Source organism: Hemitrygon akajei, chromosome 26 (assembly GCF_048418815.1).
Source record: "Hemitrygon akajei chromosome 26, sHemAka1.3, whole genome shotgun sequence".
Classification (NCBI taxonomy): domain Eukaryota; kingdom Metazoa; phylum Chordata; class Chondrichthyes; order Myliobatiformes; family Dasyatidae; genus Hemitrygon; species Hemitrygon akajei.
In genome coordinates, this window is record NC_133149.1 from 41,491,108 (window position 1) to 41,511,599 (window position 20,492).

The 20,492-nt window shown below is 42.1% G+C and overlaps 1 protein-coding gene across 10 annotated transcripts in view; it reads left to right on the plus strand.

Annotated features, from left to right (window-relative positions):
- The first annotated feature begins 472 nt into the window (after window positions 1-472).
- The window catches only part of usp28 (ubiquitin specific peptidase 28), a 105,173-nt gene continuing 85,153 nt past the window's right edge, over window positions 473-20,492 (plus strand). For 5 of the 10 annotated variants that reach the window (XM_073030019.1, XM_073030024.1, XM_073030026.1 and 2 more), the window contains exons 1-2: window positions 473-661; window positions 15,520-15,588. In XM_073030019.1, coding sequence (XP_072886120.1) covers window positions 617-661; window positions 15,520-15,588 — 114 coding nt within the window. In that variant the 5' untranslated portion in view covers window positions 473-616. Of the gene's footprint in view, window positions 662-15,360; window positions 15,434-15,519; window positions 15,589-20,492 lie in introns of those variants that run through there. The other 5 variants (XM_073030022.1, XM_073030023.1, XM_073030020.1 and 2 more) reach the window with 4 other exon arrangements.

Consider the following 20,492-nt stretch of genomic DNA (forward strand, 5'->3'; position numbering starts at 1 on the left):
TGTTTATTTCTTGGTTACACTTCCCTAAACTATTCCATTGGCCACTTTGCCCATCTGTCCAAGTCCTTCTACTAACTCAGTTGTGGTTTCGGAAGTGGCTGCACATACTCACATGGACGACCACGGTTTCAAAAAGCGTTTTATTGCCCGTTTGATCTTTCTGGAAGGGAAATGAAAGGCCCCATACAGAGGCAAAACTCTCCCTCCCCAAATATATAAAATCTGCTGGAAGAAGATGGGGCAAGTCATCTCGGCAAACTCAAATCGGTGAGAGAGATTCAATCAGTTGAGCTTACTTCACTGAATCCTACACCAGGAAAGCGAAAGTAGCACAGTAACAGCTCGCAAATCGAGCTAATCAAAGGCAATCCATTTCCCTCACTTTCAATCGGCGGCGCGCGCGCACGCGCACGCACGCACACACGCAATGTGGCGTGCGCGGGAGCGCCGGCACGAGCTGCAGGGGGGGGTGGAGTGGGTCTGTGTGTCCGTCGGCGGGGGCTGGCTTGTTGCTGCTGCTCTCTTCCACCTTCCCGGCGCAGGCTTGGAGACTCATCTGACACCAACTTTTATCGAAATAAAGTAAAATAATTTTCTTCAAGAGGAAGCCGTGATCATGACGGCGGGGGAGAGCCGGCCAGAGCAGAGCGGCGAGGGAAAGGTAACAACACGCCGGCAGTAATGTTACAAAGTTTAATAGCGCAGGGATACTTTGTAATATTTTCCTCACCCGCGCTTTTCTGATACTTTAAAGCCAATTTAGTGTTTCTCCTACAACTTCTTGAAGTTCACCTATGATCCTGCTAATCTTTGTCCGAACCCACATTGTAAATGGCCACATGGCGTGTTTGCTTTTTCAAATAGTAATTGATTTTTTTTGTTTGCTTAAATGCTGTTTTTTTTTAAATAGCTGTCCCCGTGTTTGCGGGTTTGGGGAGGGGAATGGGCTGTAGCCGTTGTATGGTGTGGCTGCAGCCTTTGATTTAAAAGTCTGCCCTTGGCATAAGTTACAGAAGATGGTCATTCAACCTGTCTAAACTGCCTGTAATCCACATAAAATGCTAGAATAACACAGCAGGTCAGGTAGCATCTATGGATGTATGGCCGCCTTATTTATATCCAGAACTGAAAAGTTGACCTAGGAGTAAGTTATACCTCCTGATCTGCTGTGCTGCTCAGTAAAATGACTGACTTTATGCTACCACTTTGTACTAAACCCGGATCACTAGAGTTGTGAGGCAGCTGCTCTTTTATATATAAGTATATGTATATTTAAAGCGGAGGTTGACAAGCTCTTGATAGTAAGGGCGTCAAAGGTTACAGGGACAAGGCAGGAGAATGGGATAATAAATCAGCCATAATTGAATGGTGGAGAAGACTTGGGCCGATTGGCCTAATTCTGTTTCTTTGTCGTATGGTCTTATTAGCTCATGGGTGCCACTGTGGTAGGGTAGGAAATGTGACATTGGATTTATGTATAGAAATTCCCAAAGACAGCTAGCTGCATGGTTATGACAAGCAATCTGTTTTCAGTGGTGTTGGTTGTGAGAAAAGTATTGGACAGGCGAGCAGGATAACTTGTCTACTCTTCTTTGAAATAATGTGGTGAGATCTTCTACATCCTCCTGAGTGTTTGGATGGGATTTATTTTAACATCTCATTCGCAAAGTGACTTTGCCAATACTATGGCACTCCTTTGGTATAGCATTAGACTGTTAGCCTAGGCATATGCATCTCTTAAGACTTAAATCCACAACCTAGGGAAAAACTTATGGGTGCTTGCAAATATGGAGGTCCATAGACCTGATGGTTAGGCAACAACATTTTCTTAGAGTACGGAGAGTCCAGAAGCAAAAGGCACAGAATTAAAAGGCACAATGCTTTACTGCACAGGCGACCCGGGTTCAATTCTCACTGCTGCATGGAAGAAGTTTGTGCGTTCTCCCTTTGACCGCATGGGTTTATTCCAGTGCTTTGGTTTTCTCCCACGTTCCAAAGATGTACCAGTTAGTAGGTTAATTGGTCATTGCAAATTGTTCTGTGATTAGGCTAGGGTTAAATAGATGGGTTGCTGGGAGGTGCAGCTTGAAGGGCCTATTCTACGCTGTATGTCAATAAATAAATTTAAAGGTAGATCTGAGGGTTTAGTTTTCATGCTGAGGGTGGGGAATATCTGGAATGAACTGCTAGCGGAGGTGATGGAGGCAATGTTTACCATGTTTAAAAGGTATTTGGACATGTAGTTGAATAGGAAAGGCGTGGAGGGATATGGGCCTAATGCAGACAAAATGAGATTGGCATAGTGGGTATCACAGTTGGCATGGATGAGTGGGCTTCTGGGGCCCATTTCTGCGCTGTATGATTCTATGAACTTGGAGAGACAAGTTTCCTGTTGAGCTCTGATTCTAACCAGCACATTCTGTTCCAGGTCCTGAGCCAGCAAGTGAGACTAAAGGTTATACATTCTTAGTCCTTGTCTTTTGACAGCAGCTGAAGAACCCTTCAGACTTTGGAACAGTGGTATCAGAGTTAGATTTAGCAGCTCTACCATATTGCCTCTGAGCTTTGGATACCCTGGGAAGTTTACTCTCATCTCATGCTGAGAGTAATATCACTGGCATTCCTCTTCTCTGGCGTCTCTCAGCTTTATTCCAGCAATGCTTCTGAGCAGGAGCATTGAAAACTGAAAAGAGATGTGTGCTAGGTGTAGACCTCTGTCATACACTCAATTGTCACTTTATTGTGTGCACCTGCTTGTTAAAGCAAATATCTAATCAGCCAATCACATGGCAACAGCTCATTGCATAAAAGCATGCACACATGGTCAAGAGGTTCAGTTGTTCAGACCAAGCATCAGAATGAGGAAGAAATGTGATCTAAGTGACTTTGACTGTGGAATGATTGTTGGTGCCAGATGGGGTGGTTTGAGTATCTCAGAAACTGCTGATTTCCTGGGATTTTCACATACAACAGTCTCTAGAGTTACAGAGAATGGTGTAACAAGCAGAAAAAAAAATCCAGTGAGCGGCAGTTCTGTGGGCAAAACACATTGTTAATGACAGAGGTCAGAGGAGAATGGCCAGACTGTTTCAAGCTGACAGGAAGGCAATGTAATTCAAATAATCATGTGTGCAGAAGAGCATCTCTGAACGCATTATCACATCGAACCTTGAAGAGGATGGGCTACAGCAGCAGAAGAACATAAAGATACAATCAGTGATCACTTTGTTAGGTACAGGAGGTGCTCAATAAAATGTCTGCTGAGTGTACGTAGCCTCAAGAGCGGGATAGAATGTATCCATAATTTCTCATTGCTTCCCCATTCCTCATCTCCAGTGAACTTTTCTGCATTCATAACAATTTGAATGCAGACTCTCCCAAACTGGGGAGGCATACGACATGCTAGAAATGTATAAAACAGCAGCTAGGCCACAGCTAGATTCCTCCATCCAGCTCTTCTCGCCACGCTTCAGAAAAGAAGTAATGGCACTAGGGAGGGTGCAGAAATTTATTGTAATGTTACCAGGGTTGAAGAAACTTAGTTGTATGGGAACATTTGTTTGGGTGATGTTTTCTTTAGAGCAGTTTAAATTAAAGGATGTAAAATGAAGAGAGGCCTGGTTAAGGGAAGTAAGAATGTAGAACAGTACAGCACAGTCCAAAACCCTTTGGTTGATGTTGAATCAACCAATGTAAACCTACACCATGAACACTCTAACCTTTCCCTCCTACGCAGCCCATAACTCTCCATTTTTTCTTATCTGTGCCCTTCTAAGTCTTTTCAAGCTCCATATTGTATCGATCTCTACCACCACCTCTGGCAGTGCTTTTCAGGCACCTGCCACTCTGTGTATATATGAAAAAAAGCTGCATCTACCACCTGCCCTAAACTTTCCTCCATTCACCTTAATAGAGGATGTCCTCTGGTATTGGCCATTGACACCCTGGGTAAAAAGTACTGGTTGTTTACTGTGTGCCTCTCATAATCTTATACACCTCTATCAAGTCGCATCTTGTCCTCCATAACACCAAAGGGAAAAACCCTAGCTTGCTCATAAAACATGTTCTCTAATTCAAGCAACATCCTGATACATTTCCTCTGCACACTCTCTAAAGCTTCCACATCTTTAATATAATGAGGTGGGCAGCACTGAACACAGTACTTTATGTTTGACTAATCTAAGTTTTATAGAGCTGCTTTTGAACTCAATCCCCTGGGTATTGAAGGCCAGCACACTATACACCTTCTTAACCACTCTATCAACTTGCGTGACCACATTGGATTCAGACCCCAAGATCTTTCTATTACACCACACTGCCATTAACTTTGAACTCTGCCTTTAAATTCAATCTTTGAAAGTGCATCTTGTCACACTTTTCTGGATTGAACTCCATTTGCTACTTCTCAGCCTAACTCTGTATCCTACCTATATCTCATTGTAACCTATGACTACCTTCTAAATTGTCTCAAGCATCACTGACTAAACCACACCTCCACTTTTTCATCCCAAGTCATTTATAAAAATCATAAAGAGCAGGGGTCCCAGAATTGATCTGTGAGGAACGCCACTAGTCACCAATGCCCAGGCAGAATACTACTAATCTACTACTGGATTCCCTTTGTGAAGGTGTCAGAACTGCAAGGCATAGATTTAAGGTAACATGTTTAGAAGGCATTTGAAAGAAATAAAGGACTTTTTTTTTAACCTCAAGAATGGAATCCATTCCTGGGGAGAGGGAGGCAGAAAATGATCATATTTGATTCTCACTAAGATCCCTTAACCCATTAGAGATTACAATCAGTGAGGCAAGGGAAGGTATGGCTCTTTTGTCAGACATAGATTTAACGAGTGAATAATTTCCCGATGTGCCATAAATGTTTATGATTCTGGCAATGCTTTACCAACCACTTGACTGCATGTCATACAGAATTGATTTCAAGCTGACAGTTTGCTTGAGATAACAAAGAAAACCAACTTTTTTTTCAAAATGGGGAAAGAAGACATTTCAGAAACCAAATCATATTAACTGCACAGCAATTCATCTTGTGATGTTGTTTCAGAGGCCTCTTGACAGCGACCTACAGCAAAAGCCCCTTGAAGGCGGTCATGGCCTTTCATGCTATTTTTTTGGTTTGTGTATCTTGTGGTCCACAAGGTCATCCAAAAACTGATATGGCTGGGGGAACTACTGGTCAGTCACATTTTTCTAAGTTAAATTGAAGTATGATGACATGTTGCTGACTGTCATCTATTAATGGCTTCTCATTTGGTTAACTCTCATACCCTGTAATTATGCTGTTGCCTTTGGAAAGTGGCTCCATAATGTTGACAACTGTGTCAGTTTTGAGCAGTTGTAACATAACAACAACTTGGATTGTTACAGCACCCTTTAACCTAGATTGCAACTTAACTAAGGAGCATGAGTCTTCTCTCGATATCAAGGGTTCCTGATAGATAACCGATTGGTCAGCTTTCCCTTTAGCAGCCATCCCAGACACCTTCCACCCTCTGTGTGGAAAAGCATTCCCCTTCTTACCTTAAACTTATTCTATTTAGTATTTGAGAATTATCTGTTTCTGTCTATACCTCTCGTAATTTTATAAACTATCAGATCACTTCTCAGCCTCTGATGCTCATGAGGAAACAACCCAAGTTTGCCTAACTTCTTGTCATAGCTTCTACCCTTGAATCCAGGCAGCACCCTAGGAAACCCTTCTAAAACCTCCACAGTGCCCAAAAGCAGGAGTTGACCCTGGTTGTTTCTGATTGGGTAGAGATTGCAAGTTCTCCCTTCGGCCCAAAGTGTTTCTTCCACGTGCTCTGGTTTCCTCCTGTGCAATAAGAAGTGCAGGTTGGTAGGTTAATTGCCTCTGGTGTGTAGGTGAGTGATAAAATCTGAGGGAAGTTGATGAGAATCTGGGATTAATGTAGGTGCAAAGGGATGGATCTTCCATGACCTGGATCAACATATTGATGTCATGTGGAGGCGCGCATGTTTCAAAGATTCCATCAGGCGATGCCAGCTCAGGGTCACTCATGTTGGAATGGCTGCCGGACAAAGATCAATCCAACCCTAGCCCCCGAATGGACAGACTTGCACCTGCCCCTCCCAGGCCTCCCTTCAATTAGAAGTGTGAATGCCATATGAAACAATAACAACAAAGGGGTAGATGAAGATCACTGTGTAGAGGTCTTGTTTGTGAGTCTGGTGGAAAAGCCAAGGTATTCTTCAGTTGTATTTAGTGTATGCTGCTCTGGTTCTCTATTTACAGGAAGGATGTGGAGGTTTTGGTAAGGTTCCTTAGGGTGCTGCCCAGATTCAAGGGTATGAGAAGAAGTTGGACAAACTTTACTTGTTTTCTCTGGAGCATTGAGGCTGATGGGAGATCTGCTGAAGGTTTATAAAATTATAAGAGGCTTAGATCTTTTTCCCAGGGTAGAAATCTCTTAATACTGGAGGGAATAGTTTTAAGGTGAGAAGAGCGAAGTTTTTCCACGCAGAGTGATAAGTGCCTGGAACGGTTTCCAAGGGGAGTGGTGGAAGGAAATGCACCAGTAACATTTAAACAGACACATAGATATGGATCATGTACAGGCAGAAAATAGCATAATTCAACATTGTGTTCAGTGCAGACATCATGGCCAAAAAGACCTGGTCCTGTGCTGTAGTGTTCCTTGTCCTAAGTCTGATTGTGATATGTTTCAAGGTGAATCTGATTCAAAGATTCAGAGACAGAATGTTACAATGCAATTATGAATCTTTCAGCTCAAGTAGGCCCACTTTTACTTACTCTATACAAGCTCTGTCATGTTAGAATTCACATGAAGAGAGAATGTTATGTAGTGACTAGATAATGCCACGGAGTATGATCACAAGATAGTAATTTGACCAAGGGCTTGGATGAAATAACTGCAGAGACTGGAATTTGAGTAATCAACAATGCACTATGCTTTACTGCATAATAGTAATTTCTGTAATATTAATAATGACATGTATACATAAATACTAATTTCTGGATGAAATTGACTAAGACAATATTACTATAAATACAGAAGTACTTAATAGTTTTCCAACATCTGCCAAATGAATGTCATCTTCTATGATCTTTGCCAAACTCTGTATGTGACTACAATTAGCTTTTACTTTGTAATAGTTGTGTTTCAACATGATTAACATTTTGGCACATTATCAAGTACTTGTTATGACTTGTAATACTAGAGTACACCTTTACAACGGATACTCTATTATTGTTATTATTATTATTGGTGTTGGTAACTGATCAAAACATAAATACAGATCTCTTCTCTTCGGTTGTCCATCAGAATCTGATGACGACGTCCACTCCTTTAACGGTGAGATCTTTGATGACTATACAGTCCTATCCTGGACCCACAAGTTCTATTGCAGGTGTGACATGTATATGTGGTAGTGATGGCAGCCATGGCTGCATTTCTCCTGTCTCTCTACTACGAACCCCATCCCTACACAGCTGTCATCAAGTGTTACGGTCAGCAGCAACATCCTCCAGGTCCTCGGGTCTGATCTTGCACTTCCTTAAAGCATTCTTCATCTGATCCTTATAGCGCTTCTTCAGCCCTCCAGCTGAGCGTCGACCATGATGTAGCTGGCCATATAACACTCTGCGGGGTAGCCGACATGGGGGCATCCTTATCATGTGCCCCAGTCACTGCAACTGACTCATAAAACAAAATAAAGATAGTCTCATCTGATCCATCAAGACCACCTCTTTAGTCAAAAAAAGCATAGAAGTGCCTCGACTTCCTAAGGAGATTGAGATGAGTGAGGCTCCCCCATCCCCCATTCTAACACAGTTTTTACAGGAGCACCGTCAGGTCTCCTAACTGTTTGGTATGGAAATTGCAAGGCATCTGACTTCAAGTCCCTACAGAGCATTATGAGGACTGCTAAGAGGATCATTGTGGTCTCTGTTCCACCCATCCAAGGTGTGCTGTGTACACAGGGCCCTTAACATTGTCAGTGATCTCTCCCATCTGTCTAACAGTCTCTTTGACCCCCTACCATCAGGCAGGAGGTACCATAGCATTAGGACAAGAACTGTTAGGATGTGAAACTTTCTTTCCCCAGGCTGCAAGACTACTGAACTTCCTGCTACCACCCAGGTGTCAGCACGTATGTAGTGCCAGTAGTGTTATACTGTTTATTTTTTAACTTGTGTCATAAATGCATCTTATGCTAAATGTCAAACTTCTAACAAATAATAATTCATTATTTGTTAATTTATTTGTGGTAATATTGCTTTGTGTTGTGTGAGAGTTATATGTACTGTGTTGTGTGTCATTGTTTCATTTGGTGGTATACATGATTCCAGTTGAAGGACAATGAACTTGAAGTGGCGAGAGTTTTGGAGAACATAAGGATGAAGTCATTTGCTTCTTACAGACATGTTACATGTATACATGTTCTACTGCCTGTAAAATGTCACCTCACTCCAGGGTAATCTCTTGTGGCTGCATTAGCGCCTTGAATTATTCACATACTGAGTTCCTAAAAATATCCATAGTAATGTACATGGAGGTAGTTAATTTTGTTTTGGAGCACATTTTTACTGTAATAACTGCACATTTACTGCAGATTTTTACTGTATATATTTGAGTGTACTTGGTGATGAATAGATTTAAATTAATTAACCTACATGTCCTGCCTCAAGCAGAGATCTTTAAACTTGTGTGACAAAGGGTAGGAGAATAAAAAGATTATTGCACTGCCTTGTCCGCCACAAAGGGTTATTGGCTAGATGTCAGATGTTAAAGTCAAAGAATCACTGACACATTTAAAAAAATTTGCGCCTCCTGTGGAATCTAAAACCAGTAGCAAGCTTGTCTAAGATAGATATGAGCTGCCCAAATGACTGACTTGGTAGATGCACTGTCATGTCTTTGTATTGCTGGAAATAGCAGCGAGGTTGCCACAATCACAAAGCAATTTATGCTTTATTGGGATAGTAGTCATCAAGGAAATTCTCTTGAGTAAGGTCGTGTAGAGCTTATGGAAACAATTGTGAGATGTTGCTTTCTTTCGAAGAAATGAAGAGATCTTTTCCACTGAAGATGAGTGAGACTAGAACTAGAAGTTGTATGTTAAGAGTGAAAGGTGAAATATTTAAGGGGAAGCTGAAGGGGATCTTTTTCACTCAGGGTGGTGAGAGTGTGGAATAAACTGCCAATGGAAGTGTTGGATGTGGGTTCAATTGCAACATTTGAGCGAAGTTTGGATAAGTACATGATGGGAGGGGTATTGTCCAAATGCGAGTTGATGGGAATAGTTCAGCATGGACTCTGTGCTGAAGGATCTGTTTCTGTGCTGTAGAGCTCTCTGACTCTGACTTTATAACTTTGGGAAACTGGAATTGCATTTAAAATTAATTATTGTGTTGAAGGTAAACTCTGTTTATCAGCTGATGTATCCTTGTGACATTTGACTTGGTTCTGAACAATCATACAACCCAAACTTGTAACTCCACATCTTTTTGACATCATAGTCATAGACAGACTTTTGTTTTCTTTTTGTATTGACAGTCTTTCTATTCCAGTGCAGCCCCCTTCCACCCATTTGCTTTTAACTTGTCAGCATGATCCATTCTGTCATGACAACAATGTTTTCCTTTGACACTGTGCTTTGGAAATGAAGGCAGGGGATTCCCAGAAATATGCTTGTAGGGGATTTCAAGCAGTCTGCAGGTATTTGCAGGAGGCTAGTAGGAATGTCTTAATACTTTCAAATGTTTTTTTTCCGATGTGTAATTTGTTTTAAAGCTGTTGAAGATCATAATTACACTTTTGAAGCAGATTAATCATGGACTTGTTATCAGACTATCGAATGGAGCCTTTTGTGTGATACAATGGACCCCGTAACCTCACAATCTATCTCGTTATGATCTTTTACTTGCAATGCACTTTCCCTGTACTTTTTACACTTGATTTTGCATTGTGTAATGCACTGTGTAATGATTTATCTGTATGAACAGTATGCAAAGCATGCTTTTCACCCTATCTTGGTACACGTGACATATCAAAATTGCTGGCATATGTTGTGAAACTTAAGTGGCAGCACTGCATTATAATACATAATAAAAACTGTAAATTACAGTAAATGTTCCTGAAGAAGCTGTCCCTGAATCATGTATGTGCACCTTCAGGCTCCGGTAACTTCTCCCTGATGGTAGCAATGAGAAGAGGGAATGTCCTGGGTGATGGGGGTTCTTAAGGACGAATACCACCTTTTTGAGGCATGGTTCATTAAGATGTACTGGATGCTGAGGTGGCTAGTGCCCATGATGGAGCTGACTGAGTTCACAACTTTCTGCAGCTTATTTTGATCCTGTGCAGTGTCCCCCGTCCTATACTAGACGATGATGCAGCCAGTTAGAATGCTCTCCATGGTACATTTGTAGAAATTTGCGAGTGTCTATGGTGATATAATTCTTCTCAAATTCCTAATGAAATATAGCTGCTGTCATGCCTTCTTTGTAGCCGTACCGATATGCTGGGCCCAGGACAGGCCATCAGATCTGTTGACACCCAAGAATTTGAAACTGCTCACCCTTTTCACTGCTGATCCTGCGATGAGGACTGCTGAGTGTTCCTTCATCTTACACCTTCTGAAGTCTACAGACAGTTCTTTGGTTGATCCAATAATGAACCAATATCAATATTAATTCTGATAATTAAAAAGATACTAGCCAAACTGAAGAATGGAAGCCACAGCTTACTGATACCCAGTTCCTAATGCAAAGCAAGCAGCTGACACATAAGGTCCTGTAAATGCTTGAGCAACACACAAGTGCTGAAGGTTCCTCAGCATCTATGGAGGAAAATGAACAGTTGGAGTTTTGGGCTGAAGGATCCAGGGCTGAAATGTTGACTGTTTCTTTCCCTCCATAGCTGCTGCCTGTGTTGTAAACATTAGTTTAATCCAACTGTCTTTAAAGTCGGGTCTTTTGTTGTTGGAGTTTTGGGCTGAACTGTCATTGATTTAAATGTTGCTGGTTTGTGGAGAAGTCTCCTGAAATAATGAGGGAATTGTCAATGAAAGTGGCAAAGGAAGGAAGAAGATGTATCTGTTCAAAGTAAATTTATCATCAAAGAACATACTGCCTGTTACGCCTACTGGTGTTTAGGGCAGCAATGAAGGTCCTCTATCCATTTGTTATTGGCCATTCAGATGAAGAAGGATTCTTCATTGCTGTTTCTGTAACAATTTTGTTTGTCCAGTCAGGGTTGTCCGCCCTGAGCTGAACCCCCGAACCTGGAAGACCGATGTACCACTCTTAGACTGTCCTCTCCCCTTTGACCTGTTTGGCATGGCCCTACCAAGAGGCAAGGCATAAAGCCCTGACTCCAGCCAACATAGCTCTCCAGGTCACTGAGGCATGCAAGTTTCCACACCACAACAAGGTTGTGGTCCTTTTGGAGGGAGGTACATACAGTACTGTGCAAAAGTCTTAGGTAAATATATATAGCTGGGGTGCCTCAGACTTTTCCACAGTACCTTATTGTCAACATAAAATGGAGAGCAAATTTCTAAATCTGACGGGAGTAAAAGGCGTTGGGAATATGAGGGTAGAGTGCCATGGGAGGGGTGTGGGAGAGGTGGCAGAGAAGGAGTACCAGTGGCAGGGGGCAGGGTAGTGTGGGTGCAGATATATCCAGCCCTCAGACAGCAGGCAAGGTCACTTGATTCCAAACAACTGAGTTATTGACAATTACAGAATGTCTCTGTGGTGCTTCCTGTTCCCTCCCCTCTCCATCCTCCTTTTCCCAACCATGATTCCCCTCTCCCTGCCCCTTTCCCATTCTCAGTCCACAATAGAGACCCATATCAGGATCAGGTTTATCATCACTCTCATGTGTCATGAAATTTGTTTTTTTTGTGCAGCAGTACAGTGCAATACATAAAATCACTACAGTACTGTGCAAAAGTCTTAGGCACCCTAGCTGTTTTCCTGAAACAGCGCTCTATGTAGATGTGCTCAGTGTTGCAGAGAGCTTTATCTGTGATGTACTGGGCCATATCCACTACTTTTTGTAGGGTTTTCAGTTCAAGGGCATTGATGTTTCCATACCAGGCTGCGATACAACCAGTCAATATATTCTCCACCATACTTCTGTAGAAGTTTGATAAAGATATGATGACATGCCTAATCTTCGCAAGCATCTAAGGAAGTAGAGAATCTGCTGTGCTTTCTACATACTGGCACTTGTGAGCTGGGCCCAGGATAGATCTTTTGAAATGATAGCACAGGAATTTAACGTTGTTGACCCTCTCCACTGACTGGCTACATCTGATCCCTGATGATGACTGGCTCATAAATGTCTGGTTTCCTCCTCCTGAAAGTCAAGTATCAGCTCCTTGGTCTTGCTGACATGAGTAAGAGGTTGTTGTTGTGGCACTACGCAACCAAATTTTCAATGCTCTATGCTAATTCGTCACCACCTTTGTTTTGGGCCTACAATGCAGTCATAGGTGTAAAGTGAGTAGAGCAGGGGACTAAGCACACATCCACATGGTGCTTCTGTGATGATGGAGAATGTGGAGGAGGTGTTGCCAATCTGAACTGACTGGGGTTTTTAAAAAAAAAAATTAAAATTAGTTTTTCAAAACATTTTACAAATTAATTGACTGGGGTTTACAAGTGTGGAAATCGCGGGTCCAATTGCACAAGGAGGTATTGAGACCAATGTCTTGGAGCTTATTGATCACTTCTGAGGGGATGTTGTATTGAATGCAGAGTTGTAGTTGATAAAGAGTATCCTGATGTTATGTATCTTTGTGGTCCCGATGTTCTGGCTTGAGTTAAGAGCCAATGAAATGACATCTGCTGTGGACCTGTTGCTCCAGTAGGCAAATTGGACCTGTTTGCTCCAGTAGGCAAGTTGGGGAGCATGCCTTATGAGAATAGGTTGAGTGAACTCAGCCTTTTCTCCTTGGAGTGACAGAGGATGAGAGGTGACCTGATAGAGGTATATAAGATAATGAGAGGCATTGATCATGTGGATAGTCAGAGGGTTTTTCCCAGGGCTGGAATGACTAGCACGAGAGGGCACAGTTTTAAGGTGTTTGGAAGTAGGTACAGAGGAGATGTCAGGGTAAGTTTTTTTTTTACGCAGAGAATGGTGATGTGTGGAATGGGCTGCCAGCGGTGGTGGTGGAGGTGGAAACGACAGGGTCTTTTCAGAGACTCCTGGATAGGTACATGGAGCTTGGAAAAATAGAAGGCTGTGGATAAGCCTAGGTAGTTCTAAGGTAAGGACATGTTCAGCACATCATTGTGGGCCGAAGGGCCTGTATTGTGCTGTAGGTTTTCTATGTTTCTATGATCTAAGTGCTACTGGGCGATAGTCATTGAGGCAGGTTACCATGTCTTCTTGGGCACCGGTATAATTGAAGCCTGCAGTATAATTGAAGTAGGTGGGTTCCTCAGACTGCTTCAAGGCATGCTCCCCAATTGGTCTACCGGAGCAGCAGGTCCAATTTGCCTACCGGAGCAAAAGGCCCACAGCAGATGTCATTTCATTGGCTCTTCACTCAAGCCAGAACATCTGGACAGCAAAGGTACATACATCAGGATGCTCTTTATTGACTACAACTCTGTATTCAATGCAACATCCCCTCAGAAGTGAGAGGTTAAAGATCTCAGTGAACACTCCAGCCAGTTGATCAGCACAGGTCTTTAGTATTTGGTCAGGTACTCCTTCTGGGCCGGATGTTTTCCGTGGGTTCACCCTCCTGAAGGCTGCTTGCACACCAGCCGCAGAAACTGAAATCACAGGTTCATCAGGTGCTATGGGAGACTGTGACGATACCTCCATGTATTGAGGGTCAAAGCAAGCATCGAAGACATTGAGCTCATTTGGAAGCGAAGTCCTGTAGTCACCTATGTCACTTGATTTTACTTTATAGGAGGGGTTAGCATTCAAGCCCTGTCACACCTGTCGAGCTTCCAAAGTTTAGTCTGGGATTGCTACTTCGCCAGTGAGATGGCCTTCTAGAGATTGTAGCTGAACCTCATGTAACTTTCTTGGTCACCAGACTTGAATGCCTCCGATCTGGCCCTCAGCAGATTGCAGATCTCATGGTTCATCCAGGGCTTCTGGTAGGGGAATGATTTTATGGGGACACACTCGTCTACAACTGTTTTAATAAAGTCCGTGACAGCCAGGCTGAATTCATTCAGATCCACAGATGAGTCCTTGAACACGGCCCAGCCACTGACTCAAAGCAATCTGATAGCCAGCTGCTCCTCTGCCTCCCGCAACCACTTCTTTGCTGTCCTAATCTCTGGAGCTTTGCTCTTTAGCCTCTACCTGTATGCAGATAGGAGAAGGACAGCCAAGTGATCCGATTTACCAAGATGCAGTCTGGGCAGGAACAGTAGACTTTCCTTATCTCTGTATAACAGTGGTCTGGTATGTGGGGATCTCTGGTGCTACAAGTTATATGCAGATGGTAATTGGGCAGGGCTTTCTTCAAACAAGCCTGGTTGAAGTCTCTGACTGATTAAAAATGCATCAGGATGGACTGTTTCTTGTTTGGAGACAGCATCGTTCAGTGTCTCAAGTGCTTGATTAGTCGGCCTACGTTAAGGAGAACTCCCTAGGTAAATAGAACAGACAGCATTTGATCATCAGATTTTCATGGTTGGGGAAGCATGAGTTTAATAAAACTGCCATATTGGAGCACAGCCAAGAGGTTATCATAAACCACACACCTTTTTACCTTTCGCCTCTTCCAAATCAGTCCATCCCGTGAACCGAGAAGCCTTTGGGTCTAATCGCCAAATCTTATGTGCTGGGAGTAATCCATGTCTCGATTACACATAGAACACAACAATCCTGCTGAAGGGTTTCAGTCCAAAATGTCGACTATACTCTTCCATAGATATTGCCTGGCCTGCTGAGTTCCTCCAGCATTTTGTGTGTGTTGCTTGAATCTCTCGATTCCCCTCTGTTACAATAATTTTGCCCTCAGGTCCTCCATTTTGTTCTGCAGCAACTGCACATTTGCTAACAAGATGCTTGGCTAGTGGGGTCTCATTTCTTTGTTACCCTCATTTAACTTGGAGTGCTCCCCACCCATTCCACCCCCCTCCGCATTGCTTCCAGCAATGGTGATGAACCTTTGTCCACTTAAAGTTGCAGTACCTGCTTGCTTTCTGTAGAGTTAAGTCTGCTGAGTCATTAAGAAAATCATGAAACCTGTAGTATGTGATGTACTTTGTATTTAATGAATTACTTGTGGAATGTAACTGCTGTTGTACTGTGACTTCTTGATTTCTGAACTTTCAGTTAATGAGTTTCCACTAAAAAGCCCCTGGCTGTTTGAGGTCCATGTCTTTGATTTAAGCTATTATATAACGAATGATGTGCCGTTCCACACCTGGGAATATATGGTATGAAAATGCTCATTATGCACTTCTCCCAGTTTATTTTTTCATTTTTTAAACTTTCCCAAGGAATGCTTACTACTATTTTTCAGGTACACGAGAAAATCTGCAGACGCTGGAAATCTGAGCAACACACACAAAATGCTGGAGGAAATCAGCAGGTCAGGATACATCTATGGGGAAAAAAAAGTACAGTTAATGTTTCAGGCTGAAACCCTTCAGCAAGACTGGAGAAAAAAATAGCAGAGGAGTGGATTTAAAAGGTGGGGGGAGGAGAGAGAGAAACACAAGGTGATACTGGGAGGGGGAGGGATGAAGTAAAGAGCTGGGAAGTTGATTGGTGAAAGAGATACAGGGCTGGAGAAGGGAGAGTCTGATAGGAGAGGACAGAATGCTATGGAAGAAAGAGAAAGGGTGAGGAGCATGAGAGGGGGGGCGATGGGCAGATAAGGTGAGAGAGGGGATGGAGATTGGTGAAGGGGAGGGGCATTATTGGAAGTTTGAAAAATCGATGTTCATGCCATCAGCTTGGAGGCTACTCTGACAGAATTTTAAGGTGTTATTTATTTATTTATTGGTTGAGATACAGAGCAGAACAGGTCCTTCTGGCCTTTTGAGCCGGGCTGCCCCTATTCAATCCTAGCCTAATCACAGCCCAGTGAAATCCTTAGACTGATTGAGAAAGTTACTTACAACCTCCATTCCATGCTGGTTTCTGGTCTCTCCTCAAGGTAGCTAGACAATTCTGAAGGGCAGTAAAGAAAGATGTTAAGATGTTGCACCCCACCCCCTGCACCAATTAGACGCTGATCCAGCAGAACCTACTGCAGAGTTTACTACCGGGCAGAGTGCACCCAAACAGCAGCACTCCTTTGTCCTCGGTCTTTCCTTTCCTAGGGAATACGGCAGAGGTTTTAAAATTATGAAGGTGTTTTACTTATTGAATGAAAGCCAGCGCAGAAGATGCCCTTCTGGCACTTTGGACCATGCTGCTCAGCAATCCCCCAATTTAATCCTAACCTAATCATGGGACAATTTACAATGACCAATTAACTACCAACTTGTATGTCTTTGTATTGTGGGAGGAAGCCAAAGCATCCGGAGGAATCCCACGCAGTCACAGGGAGAATGTACAAACTTGCTTACAAAGGGCATTGGAATTGAACCTGGGTCGCCTGTACTGTAAAGTGTTGTGCTAACCGTTATGTCACTGTGCTACCCCAGTCTTTGGTGTTGTGACTTGCTCCCACAATATTTTGCGCAGAGCGTTACTCCATAAGCCACACTGACTCTGTTTCATAATTATTCTAGTTTATATCCATCCCAGAACCCAGACTTCTCTCTTGCATCATTGACCCACCTCCATGGGGAACGTGGCCAGAATTGTGCACAGAACTCGCACAGCGTAATATGTGTGAGTTGTGAGCTCGTGAAACGGGTATCAGAGGTGAATAAAACTAGAGGGCATAGATTTATGTGAAAGGCTATCAGATTTGAAGAGGATCTGAAGGCGTGAGATCATGGTGAGAACTTGGAATGCATTGCTTGGTGGGAGAGCAGAAGCAGAGTTGCTGATGGGATTTAAGAGGTTGTCTATTGCTTGGGCATTTACAGTTGGGATTAATGTGGATGAGTGCCCATTGGTCAGTGTAGATATAGACTGAATGACCTGTTCCTGTACTATATGACTAAGTTTATTTATCTACTGGATATCAATTAATTTGGATCAGAAGACTGCATGAGCATTTAATTCATGCAAATGTCATTCTTTATAATAGGCATGATGCAATAATTGATTTTGCAGCATGTTGTTAAGGTTCAAGATCGGGAGAAGGCAGCAGAGTGGGGTTGAGAGGGTTAATAAATCATGGTGGAGCAGACTTAATGGGCTGAATGGCCTAATTCTGCTTCTATGTCATATGGTCTAAGATGGAACTAATTCCACACCTGGGCTTTTTATCCTGTTTATTGCTTGGACTGATGTTGAATTGAATATTGTCTATCAGAACACTAAGCCTTTGTTTCCTTTGGTCAAAGCTCAGGACACGTGTCAGTGTTGAATAAGGAGTTCTTGTGTATGTGCTTTAGTTCTTGTCTGAATTGCAGGAAATTTGTAAAGGAGGCTTGTGTGGATGTGGCTGACTAATGTAATCTGAAGCTAAGAATCTATTAAGAATACTCAAGCTTTTTTAAAACCCCTTTTCATCATTTAGACCAATCTAATCATGTATTAATAGGCAGTATAGATTTTGTAATACTTTGCTAAAGTGTAGTACTTTCAGGTGAGGGCTTAGATATTGACAATCACTTGGCTATTCAAGCATCATTTCTGAAAGGGATGGATCCCAGATGTAACTACCATTGAGAGCCGTGTATACGCCATCCCACCCGTGTGCAGCTGCATATTCCTCTTCTGTTAGGGAGGGAGACGTGTGGCTATTAGACCAACCCTTCCCTTTGTATAACTTCTAGAACCAGTTGCCTACACTCCCTTCCCCTTCCTCTCCCACCACCATCTCTCAACACTGGTCTGCACCACCATTCCACAGCTGGAATAAAGGTAGAGGCCAAGAGCGAAAGCTGGGACTTTTATAATCTGTGTGCTTTAGTGTAATCACCACAAACCCTTCAAAGGAGCTCTTTTTAGAAATTCATCCGTTTTTGTGTGTGTGCTGAATCTGAATTGTATGGTTATAGAGATCAAAGTAGTAAAATATGTCATTCAGGTTAACTGAATTTCTCTGCTCATGTTTATGTATTTTGCATCAAATGTCCAAGTAATGTATTACTTCATATTTTTTAAAATCCACTTTGCCTCATAAGCATTCGTTACTTAACTCGTTTGGTTCATAGTGAAGTGAGTTTCAGATTCTTAACCACTTTTGGAATAAACTGAACTTCTGAATTAACTTTGAGAGTAACTAATGCCTCCTTTTTTTTCTCATGGTTCCTAATGTGGAATTTCAACGAATCCTTTCAAAATCTTAGAAGTTTTCAATCAGAATGCCCCCAAGGATAACTATTTTATGTAGAAAAGAGATCAATTGTGTTAATCTTTTCCTGGTAGATATGATGTTCAGTTCTGGTGTTATCCTTTAATTCTTTTTTGCCTCTACCAGTGCTTCTTTAGTGTTTAAGATATCGTGACCTGACAGTGAAGCTTTGCAAATATAATAGAATCAAGATCATATATAAATTTCGAAGTTAATTTTTTTTATCAAAGTACACATTTTACCATATACTATCTTGAGATTCATTTTCTTTTGGGCATTGACAGGAAAAATGCTATCACAACACAATAATACAGGAAATGTACATGCCACCTTTCCAGTGGTTTGGACCCAGTAGTTTTTCTTTTAATATGGCTTTACTAATCTGACTACTTTAAATATCACATTTTCTCTGCACATTATTCCCCCACTCTGTTTTGTTTTACATTCCAAGAAGCATGTTGTTTACTTGCTACTGAATTTCAGCATCTTGCATCCTATTGAAAACAACACACACTAAGTGCTGGAGGAACTCAGTAGGTCAGGCAGTATCTACGGAGGGGAATAAACAGTTGACATTTCAGGCCAAGACCCTTCATCAGGACCCATTGAAATTCACTTGTCAATTTAAATCTACTCTTTAAGATCTGTCGAGGATTTAATTGTATTTTAATGTCGTCAGTAAAATCTGCAGTTGTATTTCTTCTTGCTTGAACTTGCTTCACACTGCTGCATTTAGCAATTGGTTCATTGGGAGGGGGGATCCTCCCATGAATGATACAGTACTGAATGAATGATGATTTATAACAGCTTAATATTTGGGAAGCCACATGCTGATCTCTAACCATGGTTCTTGTTGACAGTTTGAAAGTGAACCAGATTTGTTCACACCTTTTAGTATTATATTTGGCCTGAGGATGGCTTTGGACCACATATCTATACCATCAGCAAAATGCCAATTTCTGGCTCTGTAACATTGATCAACTTTGTCCATGTCAGCTGATACTTAAACATTCAATTTAAGCTTAACTATTCTAACATCTGGCGGTTTATCACTGGAAATTCTGTGGCCTTTTGGAGTAACTCTTGGGGCTCATCATTGCTATGCATGCTGACTTACAAAGTGTTGTGGAATAACAATGCCTCAATTTTAAAATTTATTGATTTCAAACCTTTTACCTCTCCTTCCCTCCAGCAACTGCAACATCTTGAGATCTACATTCCTCTGATTCTGACCTTTGTTCATATCAAATACACTCAGCGGTCACTTTATTAGATACAGGAGGTACCTAATAAAGTGGCCACTAAGTGTATATTCATGGTCTTCTGCTGCTGTAGCCCATCCACTTCAAGGTTTGAGGTATTGTGCAGAGATGCCCTTCTGCACATCACTGTTGAAACGTGTAGTTATTTGAAATACAGTCGCTTTCCCATCAGCTTGAGCCAGACTGGCCATTTTCCTCTGACCTCTCTTATTAACAAGGCATTTTCGCCCACAGAATTGTCGCTCACTGGATGTTTTTTGTTTTCTCGCACTATTGTCTGTAAACTCTAGAGGCTGTTGTGTGTGAAAATCCCAGGAGATCAGCAGTTTCTGAGATACTCAAACCACCCCATCTGGCACCAACAACATTCCACAGTCTTAAGTCATTTAGATCACATTTCTTCCCCATTCTGATGTTTGGTCTCAACAACAACAGAGCCTCTTGACCATGTCTGCATGCTTTTGTGCATTGAGTTGCTGCCACATGATTGGCTGATTAGATATTTGCAATAATGAGCAGGTGTACTTAATAAAGTGGCCACTGAGTGAATTGACTTGAATTGAATTGACTTTATTACTTGCATCCTTCATATACACGAGTGGTAAAAATCTCTAGGCTTCATCTCCATCTAAATGTACAACAGGACAGTAACAATATAGTTAAATATGAACAGTCAATATAACATAGAAATACAGTTGTATCAGCATGAATTAATCAGTCTGATGGCCTGGTGGAAGAAGCTGTCCTGGAGCTTGTTGGTCCTGGCTTTTATGCTGCGGTACTGTTTCCCAGATGGTAGCAGGTGGAATA